This window comes from Borostomias antarcticus (genome assembly GCF_949987555.1).
Source record: "Borostomias antarcticus genome assembly, chromosome: 8".
In the NCBI taxonomy this organism is placed as follows: domain Eukaryota; kingdom Metazoa; phylum Chordata; class Actinopteri; order Stomiiformes; family Stomiidae; genus Borostomias; species Borostomias antarcticus.
The window spans coordinates 23,371,636-23,398,179 of record NC_140241.1 but is presented as its reverse complement, the minus strand read 5'-3'; the positions used below and the strand labels follow the sequence as shown (position 1 = coordinate 23,398,179).

The 26,544-nt window shown below is 41.7% G+C and overlaps 2 protein-coding genes across 2 annotated transcripts; one reads left to right on the top strand and one right to left on the bottom strand.

Annotated features, from left to right (window-relative positions):
* Positions 1 to 888: 888 nt before the first annotated feature.
* mmp11b (matrix metallopeptidase 11b) lies at positions 889 to 12,057 on the bottom strand (the record flags this gene model as incomplete). Its single annotated transcript, XM_084442541.1, is given in 9 exon segments — positions 889 to 1,016; positions 1,800 to 2,060; positions 3,983 to 4,187; positions 4,415 to 4,456; positions 4,459 to 4,664; positions 4,775 to 4,908; positions 6,902 to 7,045; positions 7,777 to 8,027; positions 11,950 to 12,057. Coding segments are annotated over 9 exon segments (1,479 nt in total).
* Positions 12,058 to 22,332: 10,275 nt separating this feature from the next.
* Positions 22,333 to 25,710, top strand: chchd10 (coiled-coil-helix-coiled-coil-helix domain containing 10). The gene is made up of 4 exons (XM_084442352.1): positions 22,333 to 22,518; positions 23,121 to 23,355; positions 24,496 to 24,637; positions 25,523 to 25,710. The coding sequence occupies exons 1-4, from the start codon at positions 22,478 to 22,480 to the stop codon at positions 25,540 to 25,542; spliced, it is 438 nt and encodes a 145-aa protein (XP_084298478.1). The 5' UTR covers positions 22,333 to 22,477; the 3' UTR covers positions 25,543 to 25,710.
* The last annotated feature ends 834 nt before the right edge of the window (positions 25,711 to 26,544 follow it).

The window sequence follows — 26,544 nt, the reverse complement described above, 5'->3', positions numbered from 1 at the left end:
TACAAACGATAAATTCATAACAGTGTCCTGCACTGATATGCTGTAGCACCTTTGTATTATGTTATCATGTAAATAACCAGGGCGTGGCACAAAGGAAATGAAACAGGAACCATATAAAAATTCATGCCAGCAAAGAAATGGCTTTAAAATGCACAACATTTTTACTCATCTTCGCAGGAGGAGATAGATGTAGAGTTAGATGTAGAATGTTATTCTATTAATGATAATAACTGCTGATAAAAGAATGACTGGCTTTCACCTCAGAAACATCAAGTACAGTATTATGAGGTACAACTTGAATCCCTGTTGAATATATGTTAGCACCTTTGTTTGAAAACACTGCATTGAAAGTCAAGAAACAAAGATAATGCCTCAACCTTTCAAATACTCAATAATATTAAATAATCACAAGGAAACTGATCTGATTTTCTATTGATTAAAGCACAGAAATATTGTTACTATTCAGTGGGAAAAATACTGTTGACAACAGTATACAACAGTATATAAACCAAAATACCTAAGAGGCAAAACAATATAAAGAACTGTAAAGTTTTACTGTGAGCGTAGTTTGTTATATATACAACTGATCAGCTACATACATTTCGGTCAGCTCAGCTGATTGGTCTATTCTTTAATGTCAGAAACATGGTGTAAAAATCAAAATGAGAACCAAATGTTCCTTCTACTTAATTCCAGGTTATTGCATTATTTACCCTGGAGCTATAACCTCATGATATGCATGGTATGGATCTCAGGATGACATCACCCAGAGATCACAATCATTTTCTATTATGTCATATACACCAGGATAGCGACCCCAGTAGAAAACAAATAACGTTCTGTTATGTTAACTACCTCTTGGACTGTTGATTATAGGCAAAGCTGACGTTATTGATAAGCAGATGCAGAGCAGCCAAAGAAATCCATGCCAATGTAGCGAGGGTAGCCTTCAAAGATTCTCTCCTCCACAGGGTCAAACTTCCAATACTGCAGCCCACTCAAGAAATGGGAATATCCTGTCAAGAAATGTAAACTAATATTAACAACGGTTGTACACACCTTCTGCCCGATGCAATACTATCAATATTACCACCCAACAAACTTACCTCAAGCTTGTACGCAAAACATAAATTAATGCCTTCAAACATGTATCAACATATTGTGGTAGAATTTTGGTGGTACAACATTCCAGTCATGTTACAGCCTAAACAAAGGGAAAGCCAGGATGTCTAGAGATTTATTTACCACATGTTTTTTGATCAAAGTGTTACAGTTACCAATGACACCATAATAGTATAAACATAGCCTAAGCCTGAACATCTGGGTTAGGGGTTCATTAATAACACCTCTTTTGGGCAGATACCAGATCATCTGAGGATAGGATGGGTGCACAAGTAAACACCAACTCCACAGGGTGGTTGATTTTTATCTACCAGATGGCCTTGTCTCCTTGTTTCTTCAAACTGTTCAATGATTGGCTATGAGAGATTCAAAGACTATGCTTACACTGGCTAAATTAATGTTTAGGGGCTTATCTAAGTTTGAAAACTTTGAAAACTTTCCTCCACCACAGTGATAACATTTAAATCTATCCTTGCAACTTAGAAACAAGGCTACTTCTTTTTTTCTGTTCATGAATTTCCCAGCACAATATTCATAAAATTAGCCTGAACATGCTATTGCATGTATAACCTTACATCAGGTTTTGAGCTATTAAATTTGCAAATATGTTTGAAGCGTACACTATTAATAATCAAATCCTTTTCACATCCATTCACATTTTCCTCTGTTCCTCTCACCGTATCGGTCTTGGAAGGCTGCATCGATGTTTCTGGGCACGCCCCGCCAGTCTTGCATGCTGTGGGGGTGGGCCCCATCCACGCGGTTCTCTAGGGGGCTGAAGTGCCAGTACACGCCCGCCTTGATGAGGTAGATCTTCTGGTCTTGATCCTCAGTCCACATCAGGGCCGCCTGTATGTCAGACACCGGCAGGCCCAGCACGCGCACGGAGTCTGGACCCGTGATCTTCTTCTCCGCATCAAACACCCAGTAGCTGGCACCTGTGGATGATGTCATAAGAAGGGTCAAAGTTGAAATTAATTAAGCTCTTTAGATTCACTTCCAGGGATGTTAATATCCTCTCAATGGCCCAGTCCCAATGTCCCCCCTAAACCCTCAAGCCCTGAGCCCTCACAGACTTATTGACGTCACCTGGTAAAGTGGTTGAGTGCGAGAGGCTGCAAGGGCTCGAATTGGTATAAAAAGGAATGGGACAGCACTTGTGACATCACATTACGTTGACGTGAAAACATATTTCTTACTATTGTGGGCGTGGGGCTTTTTTTAAATCAATTTTTAAATTGTACATGTTTTTCTTGTAGGCCTTCGTGTAAATTAATTTTGGCTGAGTCAAATCCCCTTTACATTATCAGAACTCTCTGTGTTACCCTCAAAACATTTGTTCAACTTGAAATCATTTCATTTTGTGGTCATATGCGAACTACATTACTGCCTGTGATTCTTGTTTGTGATGAATCCAAAAGTATTAACTTAAGAATGATAATATATTATGTATACACATTCCTGCACCTCACAACTCTTTCCATATTCATGTTGGAAATCTCAATTCAAAGAACACTGCACCGAAATGGGTAATTAATGTCATACTGCTTTTAACTGGGCAATCATATGATTTAGAGCAACAGAAATCGATGTAAATTATAACCATAGCCTACATATTTTTAAACAAATCACATTATACAAACCCATGGGGTTAATAACCCATACTTAAAAATAATGAAACCAAAATAATTATAAGGCTACTTGTGCAGATAAGCAAGTCCAGCTGAAAACATGAAAACATATTTTGTTCTGTAACGTGAACGTTAGGGTTGGTTGATCTGTCCGTGCTTGTTTATTGGCTGTTCTTCAGGTAACCCCGTGTTTCACGTCACGACGCTATGAACTGTGGGTAATTCCCTTGGGCTAAGTCTGCAGAAATGCAGACTTACGGGAAGGGGCCATAAAGGGCTCAAAATGGCTGCCGGAGAGCCCTCACGCACTTGCCGAGTTGACATTGGGACACCCCTAAGCCCTCGCGGACTTCGCGGAAGCGCGCTCTTAAGTCTGCGAGTCTGCAAGGGTGGACATTGGGACTGGGCCTATCTCTCTCTCTCTCTCTCTCTGTCTGTCTATCTCTCTCTCTCTCTCTCTCTCTCTCTCTCTCTATATATATATATATATATATATATAGACCATCATTTTACCACATAAAGCCCATTGTGTTGCCTCTGTGTATGAAATGCGCTATACAAATAAAGTTTGATTTTCTTTTCTTTTATTCCGCCTGTTTTCAATCAATACCAGAATGTTTGATATTGGGTTTGCATCAGCCCATAAATTTTCCACATAACCCCATCATTCTACTATTCTGCTGTGAGGAGAACCACATACAGTAACCCCAAAATCCTTTTTGACCACAAAACAGCAATTCTTCCCATCATCTACAAGTAGGATATGTGCCTTCCCAAAATTTTTCAGCATTCGTGAATATTGGATGAACCAATTCAAATTAACCAGAGTACTCTGATAGTGTGGGATTGTCAGAAATATCATTGTGTACATATTATATTTTACATTTTTATTTTTAATAAATTACCATAAATGTCTAAAAACCTGACTTGTTATTATGGGCTATTTTGTGTAGAATTTTGAGACAAAAAATGAACTAATTCTATTGTAGAGTAAGTCTGTCTATATAGAATAGGTGTGTAACGTAATAAAATGTGGAGAATGTGAAAAGGGTGTGCAGATTTTCCAGCTTGACTGTATATGAATGAGTGGATAGGGACAGATTCAATTGTTCATTAATAATAATAACAAGAATGGAGATGTTGAAGTTGGAGCTTTGTAGAATGTGTTTTGTGAGCCGATGAGCATGACTTTAAGGACTGTACGCTACAAAATGACTAGCACAGCTCACCTTGGAAGAACCAGATGTTACCGAACTTGTCCTCGTAGGCAGCGTCGATGTGATCAGGAATGCCCCTCCAGTGGCGCGATGCCAGCGCTGGATATCCCACCTGCAGTCGGCCATCGCGGATGCGCCACACGTAGCGCGACTTGAAAAAGAAGAGCTCCCCTCTTATCATGGAAACAGCATCAAAGTCTGTTCTGCAGGCATCCGGCTGAGGGGAAGTCAGAAGGAGACAGACCAAAAGTGCAGGTGTTACACCAACGACCAAAGGGTGCAGTACCTTCATGATTCTGTGAGCTGTGCTTCTGTGAGAAGTCACCTTGCCTAAAACCTTACCATACAGCATACATAGGTTATGATATGATAACAAGATCAAGACAATTTTCATTTAATGACATGCAACCCATTAAGATCTGCAAGAGACTAAGGTAAGATCACATGGGCCGTAATGAAACAGGGTCTAATTTCCTTACCACGCTGGTGTCAATCTCATTGGTCTCTGTGATGGGGGGCGGAGTCTCGTGTGGCGGACCGTACAGGTATTGGATGCCCTGCTTGTCATCTTCGCTCAGCTCCAGAGGGTAGGAGAAAGTGTAGAATGGTGACATCACAGCACCGGGGACCAGTGAGTGTTGAAGACCGAGAACATGACCGAACTCATGAGCAGCCACCTGCAGGAGGTCTGTGCCTGAGGATGTTGAACCATTATACATAATCATGTTGGCTAATCATGGTCGAAAGACAATAAATAGCATACCAGCAAGTAGGAGAGGAGCTTCTTCTATATCAGTCACTCACCCATGCTATTGCCCACTGTCCAGCTCTCATCATAGTCAAAGTGGATGTCGCCTTCTCTGTGTGTTCTTGGAAAAAAGGCATGGGCAAGAATACCCCCAGGACCATCGAAGGGCAGGTTGTCTCCATGCCAGTACCTTGTAAAAAAACAGAAAGCATTTTGGTTTTACACAAAGGTCATAACATGAGGATGATTACATTTGAATTGAGCATCACAAGTATTGACAATACGTTCTGAAAATGGGTAATACTTATTACTATATTATGATCCTTGTAATAAGTGTTAGTTAATAGGTAATAAGGTCCTCAAAAGATGCTTATTAACATTAACATTAGTGCTATCAACAACAAGAAGCCTAGGATGGCTTTGCAGCTGTTGATAGTCTTAGGTAGAAGTGTTTGTTGATGAAAACATACGTATATGGGACGCGGACAAATCTATACATCTCTGGCTTTGTTGTCAATACAAATCAATAGATATAATATGATCAATAAAAGCCAATCGGAAGCATACTTTGTGGCGATTTTTTGGCCAGGACATCAACAGACAACAGTGACCACTATGTGAGTTTCCTGTCTTTGAAAACGAGAGTTTATGGTGTTTTTGAGGGATTTTGTCTATGCACCTATCCATTGAGTGTGTTAGCGGCGACGGGCTATATCTCAAGAGTGCACCGTTTGACGAAACTTTGATATCGGCCGTTAATAACCTTATAACACGGCAAGTTCCGAACCTGTCCTTTAACGTCTTAAAAAGAATTAATGCAAATTAATCATACTACCAAAATTGACCTTATTTATTGACCAACTTATATTGAATAGACATGATATTTATGTGAGGAGTGTTTACCTGGCTGAATTACTGAAAGGCATGTGAAACGCAGATAAATCTGTGTTTCACATGCAGTAATAAAGCCAGGTGAACTCACGTAAAAACTCGCTGAGCAGGGGCATGTTGCACAAAAGTAGGATTGAGATATCCAGGATAAATGACAAAGCTGGGCTCGACCTATCACAACGAGAGCAACCTGGCTTAATTTGTGGCACAAAGGCCAAACCAGGTTGAGCAGCTGCACCTAAGTGAAGCCAGGTGCAACTAATCCTGTGAAGAGCGCGCACACGACTTCCTCAAATAGACCCCGAGATGAATCACTAGATCTATCTATCTATCTATCTATCTATCTATCTATCTATCTATCTATCTATCTATCTATCTATCTATCTATCTATCTATCTATCTATCTGTCTGTCTGTCTGTCTGTCTGTCTGTCTGTCTGTCTATCTATCTATCTATCTATCTATCTATCTGTCTGTCTGTCTGTCTGTCTGTCTGTCTGTCTGTCTGTCTGTCTGTCTATCTATCTATCTACACACATACACATACAGTAGATCGATCGAGCAAGCAACCAACCAATCAACCAACCAACCAATCACAATGGTCCCACGGGCACTTTGCACAAGTTAATTTAATTAAGTATTGACAGTCACCGCTATCTCCTCCCAAAAAACTCTACTGTAATATTTCATATAATTATTTGGCTCTGTAACTTGTGGTCTTGTACTTCATGCAGGAGATCCTTCTGCATAGCCTTAAGCGTTAACTTCTTTTCCACTCCAACTCCTTTGCTCATTCATGCATATCACACCTAAGTCATGTTGTTATATTGTGACACACCCGATTGGTTTTGGAAAGGCACACCTGCGCCGCTTCATTCAATGACTTTTGCGTGAGCCAAATACCACAATTTTATGCAATATTGCATTTGCCCTATTGCCTGCAGCCTTTGATGATAACCTTTGTTCATTTTCGGGGTCGATGTTTCCATCCCCCAATCTTCCAAAAACAGATTATAAAGCAATGATCCCTTTAAAATGGCAGTGTCAAGGATATCTAACAAACAATAGAAAGCATTGTTTGTTAACCCTGTCTCTGACATGGTATATACTCAATCTCTTTTAATGCTAAAGGCCTGTACTTTTGTGCAGAGAGTTGGTTTTTGCATTACACAAAATCTTGATGAGGAGCACTTTTCTCCCTAGAAAATCACATGTTTTCATCACATGAATTTGGGACACTGAACCCAATCCTATTAGGTGAAGTGAGTTACTTTGGGCTTTGTACATTGTTACCTATTGAAGTCAATAATGATGTCTGCCTTCCCGCCATCAACCTCAGTGAACTTGAGAGGGGTGACATCACTCCAGACCCGCAGTGCCTCCTGCAGGATGCTACGAACTTTCTCCTTACTCATCTGCCAGGGGAAACGCATGACCCTGTGGCACATACACACACACACACACATGCACCCACACACATACACACACACAGACACACATACACACCCCCACACACAGAAAGAAACAGGCACATATTTCTATCAAGGACCATTCATGTGACTGCCAACTTTTCTTTTTTGCAATGAAAATGATCAAGTGCACTACACTCCTATGGTTGCCTCATGGGCCATGGGGTAACCATACGACGACCTTGGCTTTAGTGCACACTACACAGTAATCCCACTGTTGTGAACAAGAGTCTGAACGAGATCATATTTAATGTATTAATGAGAGAGTATTTAACATTAAAGGGATAGTTCGGAATTTGGGCATATAACAGAGTGTCGTTTACAACTTAGTCCTCATGCTGTTGATTGATTGTTTTCAGCTGCTTCCATGCTGTCCTTCGTGTGGGCGTACACGTTGCTAATGCTAGCGCAACACAATGGTACCAGGGAAACTTCCACTACCAAAGTCACTGAAACTCTCCACAGTGCACCCAATGATCATAAATAACCTTTTAACATGGCTTATAATGCTAAACTCCCCAAACCTGTCCTTTAAATAAATATAATTTTCTGCATTTTTGTGCATAAAGTAAAGCTCTCTTACGGCTTATTTTATAGGATCACTTTTGTTCATCTTTATTAATGGTGTGAATACTGTACCTAGCATCTCACACTTGAGGCACCATCACAAAAACAGTGACAAGAGGAAAATAATCGTACTTGTAAGTGAGGTGAGTTTTGTCCCAGCGCCCCCCAAACAGAACATAGCGTTTTCGCCTCGGCGGTCCTCCAAACGTGAGGCGGTAGTCCGCCATGCCTCCCTGCTTCTGTGTGGGATAGTCTGGAACGCCACAACGAGGTCGATTCCAGGACTGGGTTCCATTCCCCTGGAGAACCATCACTTCCTTCAGTGTGTCCTGAGTGTGGTCCAGTCTGCCTCTCTTCTTCTGGTGGGTCTTCTGGGCCCATCCCTGCGAACAGAAGCAGATACAACTACAGTAACAAATCAAATTCAAAATGTCAGTTGTTTTGATTCATTCTATGTTGGTAGTTGAAAGTTATTGATTGCTACAACACAAACTATTTTTGTGTTGTAGAATTCAATGTCGAAGTGTCCTTGGGTCAATGCAGAGGTGAATTTTACCAAACAGGATTAATAAAGTGTGTATTATTATTATTATTATTATTATTATTATTATTATTATTATTATTACCTCCTGCCGACACTATTAATTACTCCACCTACTTCAAGGCAAACTTTGCTCAATCCATGCAAATGCACCTTTAGGTGACACAATTCAAAAATTTCCTAATATGCTCATCTTTGCCTTTAGCATGAGTGGCATTGGGCTATCGTGCACAGGGCCTGAGACCTTGTGGATATATAATACAGGGATAAAGCCAGTATCCAGCCATGAGGCTCTCAATCAACAATGCTTTTGAGGTGAGCCACTGATGGAATCAGGAAACTATTGTTGCTGACAACTCTGGATGAATAACCCATGGTAAGGTGATGACAGGGGTCTGTTCATGCATCATCATGTCTAGACTCAACACTATGATTTGGCTTCTGTATGACAGTAATGCTGACTACAAAAGAGCAACTGATATATCTTGCTACATTCAGCTTGACTTTTCATTTAGACAAAAATTATACTCTTTGAGGTCAATACTGTTAAAAATTATTATTGACTTGTAACAAAAGACCCAGTGGGGATCTTTCAAATTGAATATTCATTTCTAATTAACATTCTCCATTGACTAAATTAAGACAATAACTAAACCCAACCCAACCCTAGATAGCATTGCAATATATCATACACAGACAATAGAAAAGTCCCCAAGTAGAAATGAGTTGCGATAGTTCGGTTGGTTGGCATTGGGAGGGGTGTTAGATTGCTTTTGAACAACAAAGGATTAAAGATTGACATGCCCTGCGGTCTTTTAAAGCCAGTCTGGGAAAGTCCTGGAGAGAGAAACTGACATGTTGCTACAGGACATTTATGGTTGCTATGTCTTACTCACTTTGGCAGGCCCCCAGCTTACAACAAAACATGATGACAAAAATATCTAAAGAGCAGGCCATAGAAGGTTAATCTCACTAGTGGGATCTGCTGCTTTCAGGAGTTCTTTGTTTATGTCATTCAAATCCCCACCAACACCCCGTCATAAACACTAAAAACGCTCACCAGCCCTTCCTAACACCCTAATACACAGCTGTACTGAACACTTCAGATGTTGGGAAATTCCCTTAACTATATAACACAGACAACATGTGGCTGTCTGCTGAGTCTTACTGTAACTCTAGTTCTTCTTGTTATATTGGCCTTATATTGGCTGCCTCCTCATCATATGTGGTAAAGGAATAGAAATGAGAATGTTCTCTTGTATACTGTCCACATTCAGTATGTTATAATATGTAATAAGCATTATCCTCTCTGACTCAGGCCTCCTCTGGCAATAAAAAAAAAAGTAGGCCACACTTTATATAAAAAATGTATACATGCTGGGATAACTCAAATACTGTATTTAACCTGAAATACAAATCAACAGAATGCACCAAGTGGAGAAGTTGTTTGTCAGAAACAGTAAGAGGATTGAGATGCAGCGAGATTAATTCGCCACTGTGAATAACTCACCGTAGAATCTCTTTGTTAACAAAGAAGAGAATTGAATGGTTGCCTTCCAAGAGTCAGCGCTAGAGGAAGTGGATATCAATGATGGATCTCGCTCCTTTGAATTAAGAGATTCCTCAAGCTCTTTTCATCATTTCAAAAACCATGCATATTGGCTAACTATCTGTACTACAGGTACATAACTAACTGTGTTTATCCTGTGGACCAAGAAAGGGAAGCATTGAAAGGAATCAGATCATGACAATAATTTGTGGAACAGAATTAGTTGTATAGAAACAACCATCATCTTTTAAACTTTGCTGGATCCATTAAGGAATGTATCTAGCCTGCTACAGGCTCAATCAAAGGCCTTAGTTTCTCTAATAAAATATGAGTAGGTAATCTCTTCGACACGTCTACTGAGTCAAGCTTTACTGTTTCAAATAACTGTTGAAAATTGAGCTTTCTCGTCTCTGGAAACTAAAGGGATAAGAATGCTTTCTTTCTGCCAGTGACAAACTAAAGTTAAGTACCTACTAAGCTTCAATTATATGTACAGGTATATATACATGTTGAAATATCACTGATCACTAGATACTGTTCTGTGAGCTTGCTTAGAGGGAAGCTCTTGGCTTTGCCTGGACATCTCTCTTTTTCCCTTGACAGTTCTTTTTCTCTTAGACACGTCTGCCGCCACCATCTCCATTTTAATCTTCTCCTAACCTTGGTAATAGTTGACTATTCATCACTCAAGAATGGTTTAAAATGAAGGTGCCATGGGTTTTGGTGGGACATGGCTCGGTTAAATCAGTAGCAGAGAAGGGATTAGCTGACAGTAATAAGATGTGAAGGTAAGTGATTGACAGTAGATTGTTTTGAAAACTGTTTTAAAAAATAAATAAATTGGGGGGTGGGGGGTGGTGGCGTAGATGTATTATCACTAGGCCTACTTTTGTAGCAGAAATATTTAATTAAAGTACAGTTTTCTGTGTGTGTGTGTGTGTGTGTGTGTGTGTGTGTGTGTGTCTATTTGTACATAAAAACATCCACCCCAAGTTCAAGTGACTGAATTTTGCTGATATGTAAATAAATCTGGACCGCAATACAAACCTCTTATCGTGTGATCCTTCTGTTTTGAGGTGAGAGAGGGAAAGGGGGGGGGGGCATTTTTGTCAGTGAACGCTGTGATAGAGTGCTCAAGGGTGACCCAGGGGTACGTTGCCTCTCACCCAGATTTCTCTCTCTCTTGTCTGTCAAAGCACAGCAGTTATGTTGCGCTCTCTCTTTATCCCTGTGCTCTCTCTTTTCACTTGTCAGCAAACGCGAGGGTATGTTATCTACCAGATACCAGATGACTTGCCTCTGCCTGCATAATGCCCCCCTGCATAATACCCCCTCTCACTTACTTTGTCAGCAGCGATGAACAAATTGACTGAACCATTTGCCATTCATCAGGTCAGAGAGGACACAAGGGGGAATGATTACTATGGGGTTTAATTACCGCTGAGGTGTGAACAGCAAACCAAAGTTTTGTTTTTTCTGCTCAGGCAGAGGAAATCAACTCTATCTGGCTCTAATGTTGTACAATAGCCTATTCACTCACGTTCCTGCTTAAAAAACTTTCTCAATATAATTTTATTGTGAAACAATATTCCGCTGCCTTAATTGTGCTAATAGCTATACCTACGTAGGCTACTATAATTGGTTGACATTGACATTGACCAGAAATTAAACTGCGCAGTGAAATTAAACTGCGCGAAATTAAGTCAACTGCGCAGTGATCTTTGTCGTTATCTCGATATGTATCGTAGGCTATAACCTATAGCATAATTAGAGCATTAGGTCTACAAGGATTATCAAATTAAGATATAGCCGTAGGCTATATATGAATAAAAAATAATATTTCAATAACCCATATATAGCCTCTCTCTCGCTTTCCTTCTCCTCTCTCTGTCTTAAAATGTATAACTTCAATATCATATATGCTAGGCTATTCACTTGGTATAAAAAAAAGAGTGCGCAGAGCCGTACTTCCAGGGTGCAGCGAAGACAGGAACAAACAGACATAGAAGTGATGCACGCACACCAGGAGAGTTAGAATCGACTTGGATTTAATTCATGTAAAAATACGGCGAACATTTTCCATGAATTAAATTAACATGAATTAAGTCAATTATAACTCTCCTGATGTGCCCTGGATCAATTATTATTATTATTTTTTATCACTCTTAATCTAAGCTATTAATTGCGCATAAATGGATGGATGAAATTCACTCACCGCAGCTCTATACCTGTTGACAGTTCTCCCCGCGGGTACTGGCAAAGAAGCATATTGCAAGAGATGCAACGCCAGGATGCTACAGACAAGCTGTGGAACCTGCATCATGTCGAGAAAACTAGCAGAGCGGCCGTGCAGTGCACATCCACGGGGAAATGAAGGCGGGAGGTGGAAGATGCGGTGGAGTCAGCGAATGACGAAAAATATCACAGAGGGGGGTTTTATAGGCTACTCCTAGATTTCTTTGTTCTCTTAAATCACTCTTATTATACTTCTCTATAGGCCTCTAAGTGACAAGTTTGCAAACGGTCACGTGATTGGGTTGCAACATGCCATGCCTTGACAACCTACTTCGGGAAAATAATAATAAACAGCGATATAGTCATTGGCTTTCATCTAGAATTCAAAACAAAAACGTATAATAATTATATGATTTAATAAATTACTATTTTCAGACATTCAAAAAGCATTCCCAGTTTTGGAAATCCGCCGTTCACTCTTGTGTCATTTTAAACAAAGGATGTCATCTAATTCACTCTTAGAAATTCTAATCATTAGCAGTAGGCTAGCTTGAAAGAAAACTATAAAAAGTTTCCATATATCCCATTTCAGTTCAGACATGTGGAACTTTTTTTTTAAGAAAACAGATGGAGGACTGATAGTCATTAGTACATAGAGGACTAGTAGACTAGTGAATAGTAGGCTACATAGAGGACTGGTAGACTAGTGAATAGTACATAGAGGACTGGTAGACTAGTCATTAGTACATAGAGGACTGGTAGACTAGTCACTAGTACAAAGAGGACTGATAGACTAGTCACTATACATAGAGGACTGGTAGACTAGTCACTATACATAGAGGACTGGTAGACTAGTCACTATACATAGAAGACTGATAGACTAGTCACTATACATAGAGGACTGATAGACTAGTGAATAGTACATAGAGGACTGGTAGACTAGTCACTAGTACATAGAGGACTGATAGACTAGTCACTATACATAGAGGACTGGTAGACTAGTGAATAGTACATAGAGGACTGGTAGACTAGTCACTAGTACATAGAGGACTGGTAGACTAGTCACTCTGATCAAATCAAATCAAACTTTATTTGTATAGCGCATGCATTTCATACACAGATGCAACACAATGCGCTTTCAGAGAGCAATTGGGGGTGGGCATATTCCAAAGGGAAGCAAAAAAACAGTGAACCAGTGAACTCATTGTAGACTTCAACTCAAGCCAGTGCTGTGGGAGAGGAGAGATTGACCAGCTTCTTAAGAGACCGGGTGTTCAGTAAGGATGCCTCCCTCCATGCAATCACACCTCTGAACCTCAAGGGGCCGTGCGCAGAGAAGCCCCGGGAGGAACTCAAAGCGAAAGATGCTGAGATGGAGCGGAGCGCTCTCAAGGCAGTGATCAACCTGGTTACGGTCAACTTGTGAACATCCTCGAGTCGCTGTAACCGTGTTGTTGAGGAGTGTGAAGCCTTATTCAACTCCAATAATACATGCAGGAAGACGTGGAAGAGCAAGCTCATCCAGAAGCTCTCTTTCAAATCTGTGGATCGCTCTCGTCGACATGGGCATGATATAGACTCTACACGAGATTCTAGAGGACGGCCTGTTGTCATTGATGCAGCTGATAGGCTACTGATGCCTATGTCGCGACAGCTGCCCGGTGTGCTCTGTATCAAGAGAAAGAAGGAGACATATCACGCAAGCTAATATCGGCAAATTTGTATTTTTCAAAATGTTCACCCAGACATTTCGCGACTATTTGGGGCGTTCCTGTTTCACGGGGGCGTTCCTGTTTCACGAAAACGGGAACCCCCGTCAGCACATGAACACCCATTTTGCGACTACAGATGGGTGATACTGGCATGTAGCTCAGGAGGTAGAGCAGCTGGCTGGGGATCACAAGGTCCCTGGTTCGCTCCCGGAGTGTGCGGAAGTGTCCTTGGCCCAGTCCCAATGTCCACCCTTGCAGACTCGCAGACTTAAGGGCGCGCTCCCGCGAAGTCCGCGAGGGCTTAGGGATGTCCCAATGTCAACTCGGCAAGTGCGCGAGGGCTCTCCGGCAGCCATTTTGAGCCCTTTATGGCCCCTTCCCGTAAGTCTGCATTTCTGCAGACTTAGCCCAAGGGAATTACCCACAGTTCATAGCGTCGTGACGTGAAACACGGGGTTACCTGAAGAACAGCCAATAAACAAGCACGGACAGATCAACCAACCCTAACGTTCACGTTACAGAACAAAATATGTTTTCATGTTTTCAGCTGGACTTGCTTATCTGCACAAGTAGCCTTATAATTAATTTGGTTTCATTATTTTTAAGTAGGCCTATGGGTTATTAACCCCATGGGTTTGTATAATGTGATTTGATTAAAAATATGTAGGCTATGGTTATAATTTACATCGATTTCTGTTGCTCTAAATCATATGATTGCCCAGTTAAAAGCAGTATGACATTAATTACCCATTTCGGTGCAGTGTTCTTTGAATTGAGATTTCCAACATGAATATGGAAAGAGTTGTGAGGTGCAGGAATGTGTATACATAATATATTATCATTCTTAAGTTAATACTTTTGGATTCATCACAAACAAGAATCACAGGCAGTAATGTAGGATCGATGCGATCCTACTAACTAATACTGGGTTGGGTTGATATTTGATCGCAGATGCGATCGCATATGACCACAAAATGAAATGATTTCAAGTTGAACGAATGTTTTGAGGGTAACACAGAGAGTTCTGATAATGTAAAGGGGATTTGACTCAGCCAAAATTAATTTACACGAAGGCCTACAAGAAAAACATGTACAATTTACAAATTGATTTAAAAAAAAGCCCCACGCCCACAATAGTAAGAAATATGTTTTCACGTCAACGTAATGTGATGTCACAAGTGCTGTCCCATTCCTTGTTATACCAATTCGAGCCCTTGCAGCCTCGCGCACTCGATCACTTCACCAGGTGACGTCAATAAGTCTGTGAGGGCTCAGGGCTTGAGGGTTTAGGGGGGACATTGGGATTGGGCCCTTGAGAAAGACATTGAACCCCAAAATCGCTCACGTGCGGCACGGTACCTAGGACTGTTGCCTCACAGCAAGAAGGTCTCCGGGCCTTTCTGTGCGGAGTTTGCATGTTCTTCCCGTGTTCGCAAGGGTTTCCTCCCGACAACCCAATATAGACCAGGTCCAACCTGGCTTATGTACATGGCTGGCTTGTTTCTGTTCATGACTGGTAGAACGGAAGCTAGTCGTGCCACTGAAATAGCTGTGAATTGAAATGACATGGAATAATGTCTGATAAATTAAGATAGGTCTTGTCGCCTTGACACATCAGTTTCAAAGCTTCCAATGCTAATCCAGCAGGTGGGAGTCCAATGCTTTCACCGCTACTCTACTTGTGCAGTGGAGATCAGTGGATTGATTTTGGTGTCCTTCTTTATTTTGGTGTGCTGGGACTACTGCCTCTTGTGGTGCCAACAGAGAAATGCAGGTCAACATTCAACGGAGGGAGGGAGTGATAACCGCACAAACCCTATCCTAGGTACACTGACTTACAGCCACGCACAAAAACAAGCAGAAGAACAGAGGCTCTTCAGTCAGGTCCCTGACCAAGATTTGGACTGAGCACTTGAACTTGGTCCCCGGGCGCCACTGACGAGGCTCCCCATTAGGACGGCTGGGGTACGTGGCTTAAATGCAAGGAACAATTTCCACTGGCGACCGCAGATGCATGTGTGTGTGGTTGTCGCCGCTCATTCACTGTATTTGTGAGTTGATCACGGTGTGCCGAATTAAATACGCTCGAGGTCCCGAATTATTATAATTCTTAATGGCACCAATCTGCATTAGCCTCGCGTCACCGGGCTCTTCTCACTGCGGTCAAGCCAGCCTTCAATTTGGAAATACAAGTCATGTGGGCCACAGCCAATTACCCTTTGCGCAAACATTAGCGTCATTACGGTACATCGTTATTTCTCTTGTAAGGACTTAACACCGTCGCATTCACCGACAAGTAGTGAAGTCAAATAACTATGGTTTGATTAAAGAAGTGAAAGGCGGTTGTGGTGTGGCATTTCAAAATAAAGGACCTCTAAATTGTCATAACTATATTTCCTTAATATTCAGATAGGAAATAAAAGGAAATCGCCCATAATGCGGCACCTACTCCAATCCAGAGAGCTAGCAGACCACCCCTGGCTCTGGGTATATCCCAGTGATTTTCAGGACATTCTGATGTGGCATTTCAGAATAAAGGCTCTCTAAACTGTTCTATACAACCTACTGTTTCCTGCAATTTCAGGTTAGGATTAAAAGGAGACCGCCCATAATGCATCAACACTTCCACTTCACAGTACTAGTAGACCACCTGAGGATGTCACCCAGTGATTTTCAGGACATTCTGATGTGGCATTTCAAAATAAAGGCCCTCTAAACTGTCCTATACGACCTACTGTTTCCTGCAATTTCAGATTAGGATTGAAAGGAGACCGTCCATAATACATCAACACTTCCACTTCACAGTACTAGTAGACCACCTCAGGGTGTCACCCTGTGATTTATATGACATTCTGATGTGGCATTTCAAAATAAAGGCTCTCTAAACTGTCCTATACAATCTACTGTTTCCTGCAATTTCAGATTAGGATTAAAAGGAGACCGCCCATAATGCATCAACACTTCCACTTGACAGTACTAGTAGACCACCTCAGGGTGTCACCCAGTGATCTTCAGGACATTCTGATGTGGCATTTCAAAATAAAGGCCCTCTAAACTGTCCTATAGGACCTACTGTTTCCTGCAATTTCAGATTAGGATTGAAAGGAGACCGTCCATAATGCATCAACACTTCCACTTCACAGTACTAGTAGACCATCTCAGGGTGTTACCCTGTGATTTATATGACATTCTGATGTGGCATTTCAAAATAAAGGCTCTCTTAACTGTCCTATACAACCTACTGTTTCCTGCAAATTCAGATTAGGATTAAAAGGAGACCGCCCATAATGCATCAACACTTCCACTTCACAGTACTAGTAGACCACGTCAGGGTGTCACCCTGTGATTTATATGACATTCTGATGTGGCATTTCAAAATAAAGGCCCTCTAAACTGTCCTATATGACCTACTGTTTCCTGCAATTTCAGATTAGGATTAAAGGGAGACCGCCCATAATGCATCAACACTTCCACTTCACAGTACTAGTAGACCACGTCAGGGTGTCACCCAGTGATTTACAGGACATTCTGATGTGGCATTTCAAAATAAAGGCTCTCTTAACTGTCCTATACAACCTACTGTTTCCTGCAATTTCAGATTAAGATTAAAAGGAGACCGCCCATAATGCATCAACACTTCCACTTCACAGTACTAGTAGACCACCTCAGGGTGTCACCTAGTGATTTTCAGGACATTCTGATGTGGCATTTGAAAATAAAGGCCCTCTAAACTGTCCTATATGACCTACTGTTTCCTGCAATTTCAGATTAGGATTAAAGGGAGACCGCCCATAATGCATCAACACTTCCACTTCACAGTACTAGTAGACCACCTCAAGGTGTTACCCAGTGATTTACAGGACATTCTGATGTGGCATTTGAAAAAGAAGGCCCTCTTAACTGTCCCATATGACCTACTGTTTCCTGCAATTTCGGATTAGGATTAAAGGGAGACCGCCCATAATGCATCAACACTTCCACTTCACAGTACTAGTAGACCACCTCAGGGTGTCACCCAGTGATTTTCAGGACATTCTGATGTGGCATTTCAAAATAAAGTCTCTCTAAACTGTCCTATACAACCTACTGTTTCCTACAATTTCAGATAAGGTTTAAAAGGAGACCGCCCATAATGCATCAACACTTCCACTTCACAGTACTAGTAGACCACCTCAGGGTGTCACCCTGTGATTTATATGACATTCTGATGTGGCATTTCAAAATAAAGGCCCTCTAAACTGTCCTATATGACCTACTGTTTCCTGCAATTTCTTTTAGGATTAAAGGGAGACCGCCCATAATGCATCAACACTTCCACTTCACAGTACTAGTAGACCATCTCAGGCTGTCACCCAGTGATCTTCAGGACATTCTGATGTGACATCTCAAAATAAAGGCCTTCTAAACTGTCCTATACGACCTACTGTTTCCTGCAATTTCAGATTAGGATTAAAAGGAGACCGCCCATAATGCATCAACACTTCCGCTTCACAGTAGTAGTAGACCATCTCAGGGTGTTGTACAGGGTGTACAAGCGGACGGTTTTCTCCGGAGGGTGGCTGGGGTCTCCCTGAGAGATTGGGGGAGAAATTCAGTCATCCGAGAGAGACTCGGAGTAGAACTCTATCGCAAAAACTATAAATGTTACATCTTATGTATTGACACCATGGCAACAAGTTAGAAAAAGGATAAAAATGCAAAATTAGCAGCTCAAAAGTTAGTGTGGCACCATATGTTTCAATGGGGAGCGCAGTTGCCGAACAAATCGTCATACCTCAAAAACGGTAAGTCACACAGCTTAGATCCTTACATTGTACGAATCAGCACAGTTGTGTGAACGTTTTGATGTATAATATGTGTGTGAGCTTTCAAAACTGTAGGAGTGCCAGCAGTTTACAAAATGTGTGAATATTTTCAAAGCAACAGCTGCCACCACTCTAAAAACATAATGATACGGAACATTTCACCAGCAGTTTCAATGGCACAAAAATTACTATTAAAAGTTAAATTACTAAAAAACAAAAAACAAAAACTATACAAAATCTGAATACATCCGGGAAACAGCTAAAGACGAACATTTTAAAGTTTGAATGAAGTTTCTAGCACAAAGTATGAAGAAGTAGTTAAAGGAGAATGCTCGTTTTTGACAACCTGGACCTTATTTACGGCATATTATAAGACGTTTCACTCACCGAGATAACTTTGGTGTAATTCGGAGGCCTGTAGAAGAAATTTAAAATCCAGCGCGAGCCAAGTATATCCATGTAATGGCGGCGGACGGGGCACCGAGAATGCAGCTTCTAAAAAATCTATTTTCTGCCGCGAAACGGTTGTTTTCATCAATCTGTCTTTATGAATCGCTAGTTGTGCTTACATAGAGCGAGGGCTTGTTGTGGTTTTTCACATGCCTCTGTAATATGATCTTTAGAAACGTCTTTAGAAACGAAATAGCTTCCCCACTTGCTCCAGCACGCATGCGCACAGCATGCAAGCGTTGCTCCAGCACGCTGTGCATTCTCCTTTAAGGGCCAAAACACTGAGGAGAATAATAAGAAAGAAAGAAAGAAAGAAATAGTGGGAATATCACAAGTTAACAAGTTATCACAACCTAATAACATAACAAAAAGTATACAAAGAGTGGGCAAATTCAAAGGCATTATGCCTTTTCCGTTGCATTATGGGTGTTATTCTTTTGATCCTGATTTAACCCTGATTTAAGCAGTTTTTGACACTTTAAAAGGCTTTTATTTTGAGATCCTGCATCAGACCATCACTGGGTGACACCCTGAGGTGGTCTACTAGTGCTTTGAAGTGGAAGTGTTGAGGCATTATGGCCGGTCTCCTTTTAATCCTAATCTGAAATTGCAGGAAACAGTAGGTTGTATAAAACAGTTTAGAGAGCTTTTATTTTGAAATGCCACATCAGAATGTCGTGAAAATCACTGGGTGACACCCTGAGGTGGTCTACTAGTACTGTGAAGTGGAAGTGTTGATGCATTATGGGCGGTCTCTTTTTAATCCTAATCTGAAATTTCAGGAAAGAGTAGGTCGTATAGCACAGTTTAGAGGGCCTTTATTTTTAAATGTCACATCAGAATGTCCTGAAAATCACTGGGTGACACCGCGAGGTGGTCTACTAGTATACGGAAGTGGAAGTGTTGGGGCATTATGGGTGGTCTCCTTTTAATCCTAATTTTAAATTGCAGAAAACAGTAGGTCATATAGCACAGTTTAGAGGGCCTTTATTTTTAAATCCCACATCAGAATGTCGTGAAAATCACTGGGTGACACCCTGAGGTGGTCTACTAGTACTCTGATGTGGAAGTGTTGATGCATTATGGGCGGTCTCCTTTTAATCCTAATATGAAATTGCAGGAAACAGTAGGTCGTATAGCACAGTTTAGAGGGCCTTTATTTTGAAATGCCACATCAGAATGTCCTGAACATCACTGGGTGACACCCTGAGGTGGTCTACTAGTGCTTTGAAGTGGAAGTGTTGAGGCATTATGGGCGGTCTCCTTTTAATCCTAATATGAAATTGCAGGAAACAGTAGGTCGTATAGCACAGTTTAGAGGGCCTTTATTTTGAAATGCCACATCAGAATGTCCTGAACATCACTGGGTGACACCCTGAGGTGGTCTACTAGTGCTTTGAAGTGGAAGTGCTGAGGCATTATGGGCGGTCTCCTTTTAATCCTCATCTGAAATTGCAGGAAACTGTAGGTCATATTGCACAGTTTAGAGGGCCTTTATTTTGAAATGCCACATCAGAATGTCCTGGAAATAACTGGGTGACACCCTGAGGTGGTCTACTAGTACTGTGAAGTGGAAGTGTTGATGCATTATGGGCGGTCTCCTTTTAATCCAAATCTGAAATTGCAGGAAAAAGTAGGTCGTATAGGACAGTTTAGAGGGCCTTTATTTTGAAATGCCACATCAGAATGTCCTGAAAGTCACTGGGTGACACCCTGAAGTGGTCTACTAGTACTGTGAAGTGGAAGTGTTGATGCATTATGGCCGGTCTCCTTTTTATCCTAATCTGAAATTGCAGGAAACAGTAGGTTGTATAAGACAGTTTAGAGGGCCTTTATTTTGAAGTGCCACATCAGAATGTCGTGAAAATCACTTGGTGACACCCTGACGTGGTCTACTAGTGCTTTGAAGTGGAAATGTTGAGGCATTATTGGCGGTCTCCTTTTAATCCTCATCTGAAATTGCAGGAAACAGTAGGTCATATAGCACAGTTTAGAGGGCCTTTATTTTGAAATGCCACATCAGAATGTCCTGGAAATAACTGAGTGACACCCTGAGGTGGTCAACTAGTACTGTGAAGTGGAAGTGTTGATGCATTATGGGCGGTCTCCTTTTAATCCTAATCTGAAATTGCAGGAAACAGTAGGTCGTATAGCACAGTTGAGAGGGCCTTTATTTTGAAATGCCATATCAGAATGTCCTGAAAATCACTGGGTGACACCCTGAGGTGGTCTACTAGTACTCTGATGTGGAAGTGTTGATGCATTATGGGCGTTCTCCTTTTAATCCTAATATGAAATTGCAGGAAACAGTAGGTCGTATAGCACAGTTGAGAGGGCCTTTATTTTGAAATGCCATATCAGAATGTCCTGAAAATCACTGGGTGACACCCTGAGGTGGTCTACTAGTACTCTGATGTGGAAGTGTTGATGCATTATGGGCGGTCTCCTTTTAATCCTAATCTGAAATTGCAGGAAACATTAGGTCATATAGGACAGTTAAGAGGGCCTTTATTTTGAAATGCCACATCAGAATGTCCTGAAAATCACTGGGTGACACCCTGAGGTGGTCTACTAGTACTGTGAAGTGGAAGTGTTGATGCATTATGGGCGGTCTCTTTTTAATCCTAATTTGCAGGAAACAGTAGGTCGTATAGGACAGTTTAGAGGGCCGTTATTTTGAAATGCCACATCAGAATGTCCGGAAGATCACTGGGTGACACCCTGAGGTGGTCTACTAGTACTCTGAAGTGGAAGTGTTTATGCATTATGGGCGGTCTCCTTTTAATCCTAATATGAAATTGCAGGAAACAGTAGGTCGTATAGGACAGTTTAGAGGGCCTTTATTTTGAAATGCCACATCAGAATGTCCTGAAGATCACTGGGTTTTATTTCTAATCTGAATATTAAGGAAATATAGTTATGACAATTTAGAGGTCCTTTATTTTGAACTGCCACACCACAACCGCCTTTCACTTCTTTAATCAAACCATCGTTATTTGACTTCACTACTTGTCGGTGAATGCGACGGTGATAAGTCCTTCCAAGAGAAAAAACGATTTACCGTAATGACGCTAATGTTTGCGCAAAGGGGAATTGGCTGTGGCCCACATGACTTGTATTTCCGAATTGAAGGCTGGCTTGACCGCAGTCTCTTATCGGGGGAGATGCGTGCACGCGCTACACAGTGACGTTATCCCTTCCTTCGTTTTAGATTCCGCTTATTATGCATTATAATATGGCAACGCCATAGAGTTACGACACCCCCATAGACTTTTGTAGTAATCGGACAACCACGATTACAACAAAAGTCTAGGGTGTCGTAACTCTATGGCGTTGCTGATGACATAATGCGTAAAGACAGCGTGGGATCCAGACGCATGCGCTATTCGAGGCAAGCGAGCCACACAAGGTCATACTTCATGCTACGTCCCAGCCGCTTGTAGACAGGACTCTTTCTAGAAACGACCACAAGTCTGTCCTGATATAAAAGCGTACATTGATTAAGTATAGGGTTAGGGTGTTTTAATTGTCTGATTCGAAGATGGCCAGAGGAAGTCGCAGTCGTCCTTCAGCGTCAGTGAGGTAACTTTAGGCTAGGCTATTGAATCATTGCAACTGGCTCTGACGCCGGTAGACTCGTTTGCTATGAGAGCTGTACAGCTGTACATACACGTGTATGATTGTCTTCCAAAGGCTAGCTACAACTTCATGTCAACATATTACAATACATCTGATTTATCCCAATCCATCCAATCATTTCTGTCTGAAATGTATATTGTATGCGTCATATAGCCCTGTCAAAAAGTTTGAGTGTAATTTTTTTTTTTTTTTTACCTCAAGGGCAGTGGGTAGAGGGTCAGAGATGTTAGGCGAGGGAAACTATCTCTATGCAATGTTGTAGTATAGATTTGTTTTTTTGTCTTAGATTTTACATAAGTTAGTTGCTGTTGAAATTAATATTGGCAGTCCATGATGTTTACCTGTCTGCAATATATTTACCAGTTATACTTTCTGAAATTTTGGCCCAGCACACATGGAGGATAACGTTAGTTAAGTAAACTGTAACTAAACATTAACTGTCAGTTGCACACCAGAAATATGACACGTTACGTCAGTTAGATAAGCCCTCACGCGGCCCCTGATCAAATTACATTCTACTCTCTCTTCTCTTCTTCTACACAAAGCCCAGCTCCGTCCTTTGCCCCTGCGGCGTCTCATCCTCCCCCTGCAGCTCTTGCCCCTGCCCCTGCCGCTGCCCCTGCCCAGCCCAGCCTCATGGCCCAGATGGCGACCACTGCTGCCGGGATGGCCGTGGGCTCAGCCGTGGGTCACGTCATGGGTAGCGCCCTCACCGGAGCCTTCAGCGGGGGTAGCAGCAGCAGCAGCCCAGAGCCAGCCAAACCTGCCAGCACATACCAGGTGAGCCACGCCGGAAGCCATGAAGAGAGATAAGACAAAGGAAGTATTCCGATACTTCTAAAATGTTTTATTCCTTTGGATGTGGAGGAGATACGTGTCCTCCAGGTCTCTTCTGAGACAGAGCTCAGCTAGTCTGTTGCCTGTGTATGAAATGCGTTATACAAATAAAGTTTGATTTGATTTAGTCAAAGTCGGGAAAAGAATTTCCCGAAGTGGGAAATTGTGCTCTTGATGAAAGCCTTTGGACGAAATGCATCAGCAGCAGTTTAATAAAGTATGACTTGAGCCTCAGCCCTGGCATTTAGGACTGCTGCCATTTTCCCACTTTGGGAAATTCCTTTCAGGCTTTATTCCTTTATCTGTTTAAAAGCCGTTGACAAGCTTTTAATAACATACTGTCGTAAATCCTTTCCCTGTATGCACTCTCAGAACAGTATCATATCGCTTATTGAACACAGATGGAAGCCAACGTTTTTGAGATAGTGACAGACACATTGCAGAATGCAGATTATAATATCATAAGAGAGCTCATGCTCTGGGCCTCCGTGTTGTCGTTCCGGCTACAGGCGCTGTCCCTCTCCAGCTGACAGACAGCAGCGCCAGCCCCGGCAGGCTGTCCCCAGCTAGGGTTTGTTCAGTATTAAAAGAGTTTCTCCTAAAAGGATTAGGCTCACAGGCCAATTGTCAGTTCTCTGCATCAATCAACGGTTCCACCTGGAAGATTAATCCGCCTTCGCTAGGGCTGTCTCGGTCGACACCCTCTCAAGCCTTTCTAGCGTGTTCCTTGTCCCATGAAACCACCCCACCCCCCCACCCCATCACACTGAATGACACCCCGGGACCACGGTTGACTCCTTCCAATTCCTGGGCACCACAACCTCTGCTTGTTCCACATATCTCAGCGGGACACATGTTGCACACATCGTATATATAGAACATCGCTCATTTATCCTGTGAAGACGCTACTGATTGATCTAACAGTAGCGAGATTTAGACCAATCAGGGATCACCAGTATCGTTGCACACCAGTTCTAGAGGGCAGTAGAGATTGCTTATAAACTTATCTTAAAGTAAGCACCGCTTACTTCACCACCTGGGTGTGATTTTTATTAACATGTACAATGTCCTCCACCATTCCAGGAGCCCCCTCGGCCTGGCCCCTCCCAGCCAGGCCCGTGCCACTTTGAGGTGAGACAGTTCCTAGACTGCGCCACCACCCAGGCTGACCTCAGTTTGTGCGAAGGTTTCAATGAGGCACTCAAACAGTGCAAGTACTCACATGGTAAGACTGGAAAATATTCATCCAACATAACTGAGCACTGGTCCTTGATGTACAGTGTGATGTAAGGTGCATGAATTGAAGGAATGATTAATGTCTGGGTTAATTAAGATGGAGAAATTAGTGGAGAGCTCATATGGCTGATAACCCTCCATCACATGCAGGACTACTTTGAACAGTCAGAGTTGGTAGTTACCTCTGCCCCAGCGACAGCGCAGGGTGAGAGGTAATGTTTCCGGTGGCGTGTGTTTTTTTTGTTCGTTTGTGAGCAGGATTACGCAAAAACTACTAGACCGGTTTTCACAGAACTCGGTGGAAGGGTGTAACATGGGCCAACTTAGAACCCATTCAATTTTAGCGTGCACTGAGCCACGAAATGCATTCAGTGGCGGAGGTCTGTGCTCTCTGAGCTCCATTTCAACTTTAGAAAGTATTATGTAAATATGCATACAATTCGTTATACTACCTTAATTAATTAGCAAATCAAGAACTATGTTTTGTTTTGTTGGTGCACTCTGCCCCCCCCTCCCCCCCGTGCCACCCAGTCTGTGTCTCTAGCGCCCCCATACAGGGAACTGGCTTCGCTCTAAATTTTGTTTTAATCTGTGGATCTGCCCAGTGATTCGGATCAACTCCAAAATTTAATGGGTTCTAAGTTGGCCCATCGTACAGTTTTTGCATAATACTGCTAAACAAATAAACGAACGAATGAACAAACCAACCAATAAACAAACACACACCACCGAAAACATTACCTCTCGCCCTCTGTCGTTGGGGCGGAGGTATTTATGTAATCTAACTGTAAAGTGTGACCAGTTTGGTTTAGAAAGACAACCTACTATTATTCATTCTACATGAATTTACTTTCTCTTCTGTTTTTTCCCTTAGGTGTTTCATCACTGGTGTGAATGTTTAGAGTGAAAGCAAGACCCAATTATCAGATATCCCAGACAGATTGGCCATCTAATAACCTGTCGAATATCCACTGTAAACAGGAAGGATTTTATTGTTCTTTGTTGACATGTATGCTGTGTGATTTTGGTAGTGAATGTGACATAATGAAATAAAAAGCTGCTATTTACTTTCAACTGAGTGCCTCTGTTAAATATTAAATAGTTAAAATTAAATCTTTTCAATATTGTCGTTTTACAATGATATGAATCCCCATCCCCTTGCTTTATTCCTTACATCATATAGACAGGAGGAATGGCATAAATGTATCTAAAATTGTTTTTCCTTCATGTCTTTGCCTGTACAGAATGCAGCATTTCATGTGACAAACTGGGATTAGTTTTTTGTTGGCCTCATACATCTGATATTACAGAAACCATGTGCCCCAAACTCATTTGTTCCACATTAACGTGGTGTAAAGATACTTTAGATAATTATCAGATCTGGATGAAATACTATTTGAATTACATTTGCTTTTTTTTTTGTTTCTCACACAACAGAAATGTGTTATTAACCACACAGCCAAATTTGAATTATAAAAAACATGCTAGGTGCTGTAGTTAGCAAGCTACAGTATGTTACAGTATAGCACTGTGAAGGGCACACATGGTGACACTGCGCCCTCTGGCTGCACCTCCTTGGGTCCTTGCCCATGCCTGTGCCATTTGGAACTCATTTCCCGAGAACTGTTGATCCAAACAACTTTGCATGGGACACATGCACGTCCTTGGGCCCTGAGCAACACGCCTTCCCAATATCAGCTTCATATAATGGCCGGCTGTCAAGCAAAGCGGGGTAACAGACATGCACGCATACAGAATTCCTGCCTTTATACTAGATTATTATTAATGTTCAGTTTCAGTGCACCACAAATCATTAATTAGTAAATTGAGAAGTACTCTTTTTTTGTTGCTTTCAACAGGTTTTTTTTAATATTTAGTTTCAGGTTTCAGTCATAC

Bases quoted from the DNA above. Each gene is read 5' to 3' on its own strand.
- chchd10 (XM_084442352.1), top strand. From the start codon at position 22,478: ATGGCCAGAGGAAGTCGCAGTCGTCCTTCAGCGTCAGTGAG. The intron at 23,356-24,495 runs GTGAGCCACGCC...CCACCATTCCAG, and splicing joins AACCTGCCAGCACATACCAG to GAGCCCCCTCGGCCTGGCCC. The intron at 24,638-25,522 runs GTAAGACTGGAA...TTTTTCCCTTAG, and splicing joins ACAGTGCAAGTACTCACATG to GTGTTTCATCACTGGTGTGA.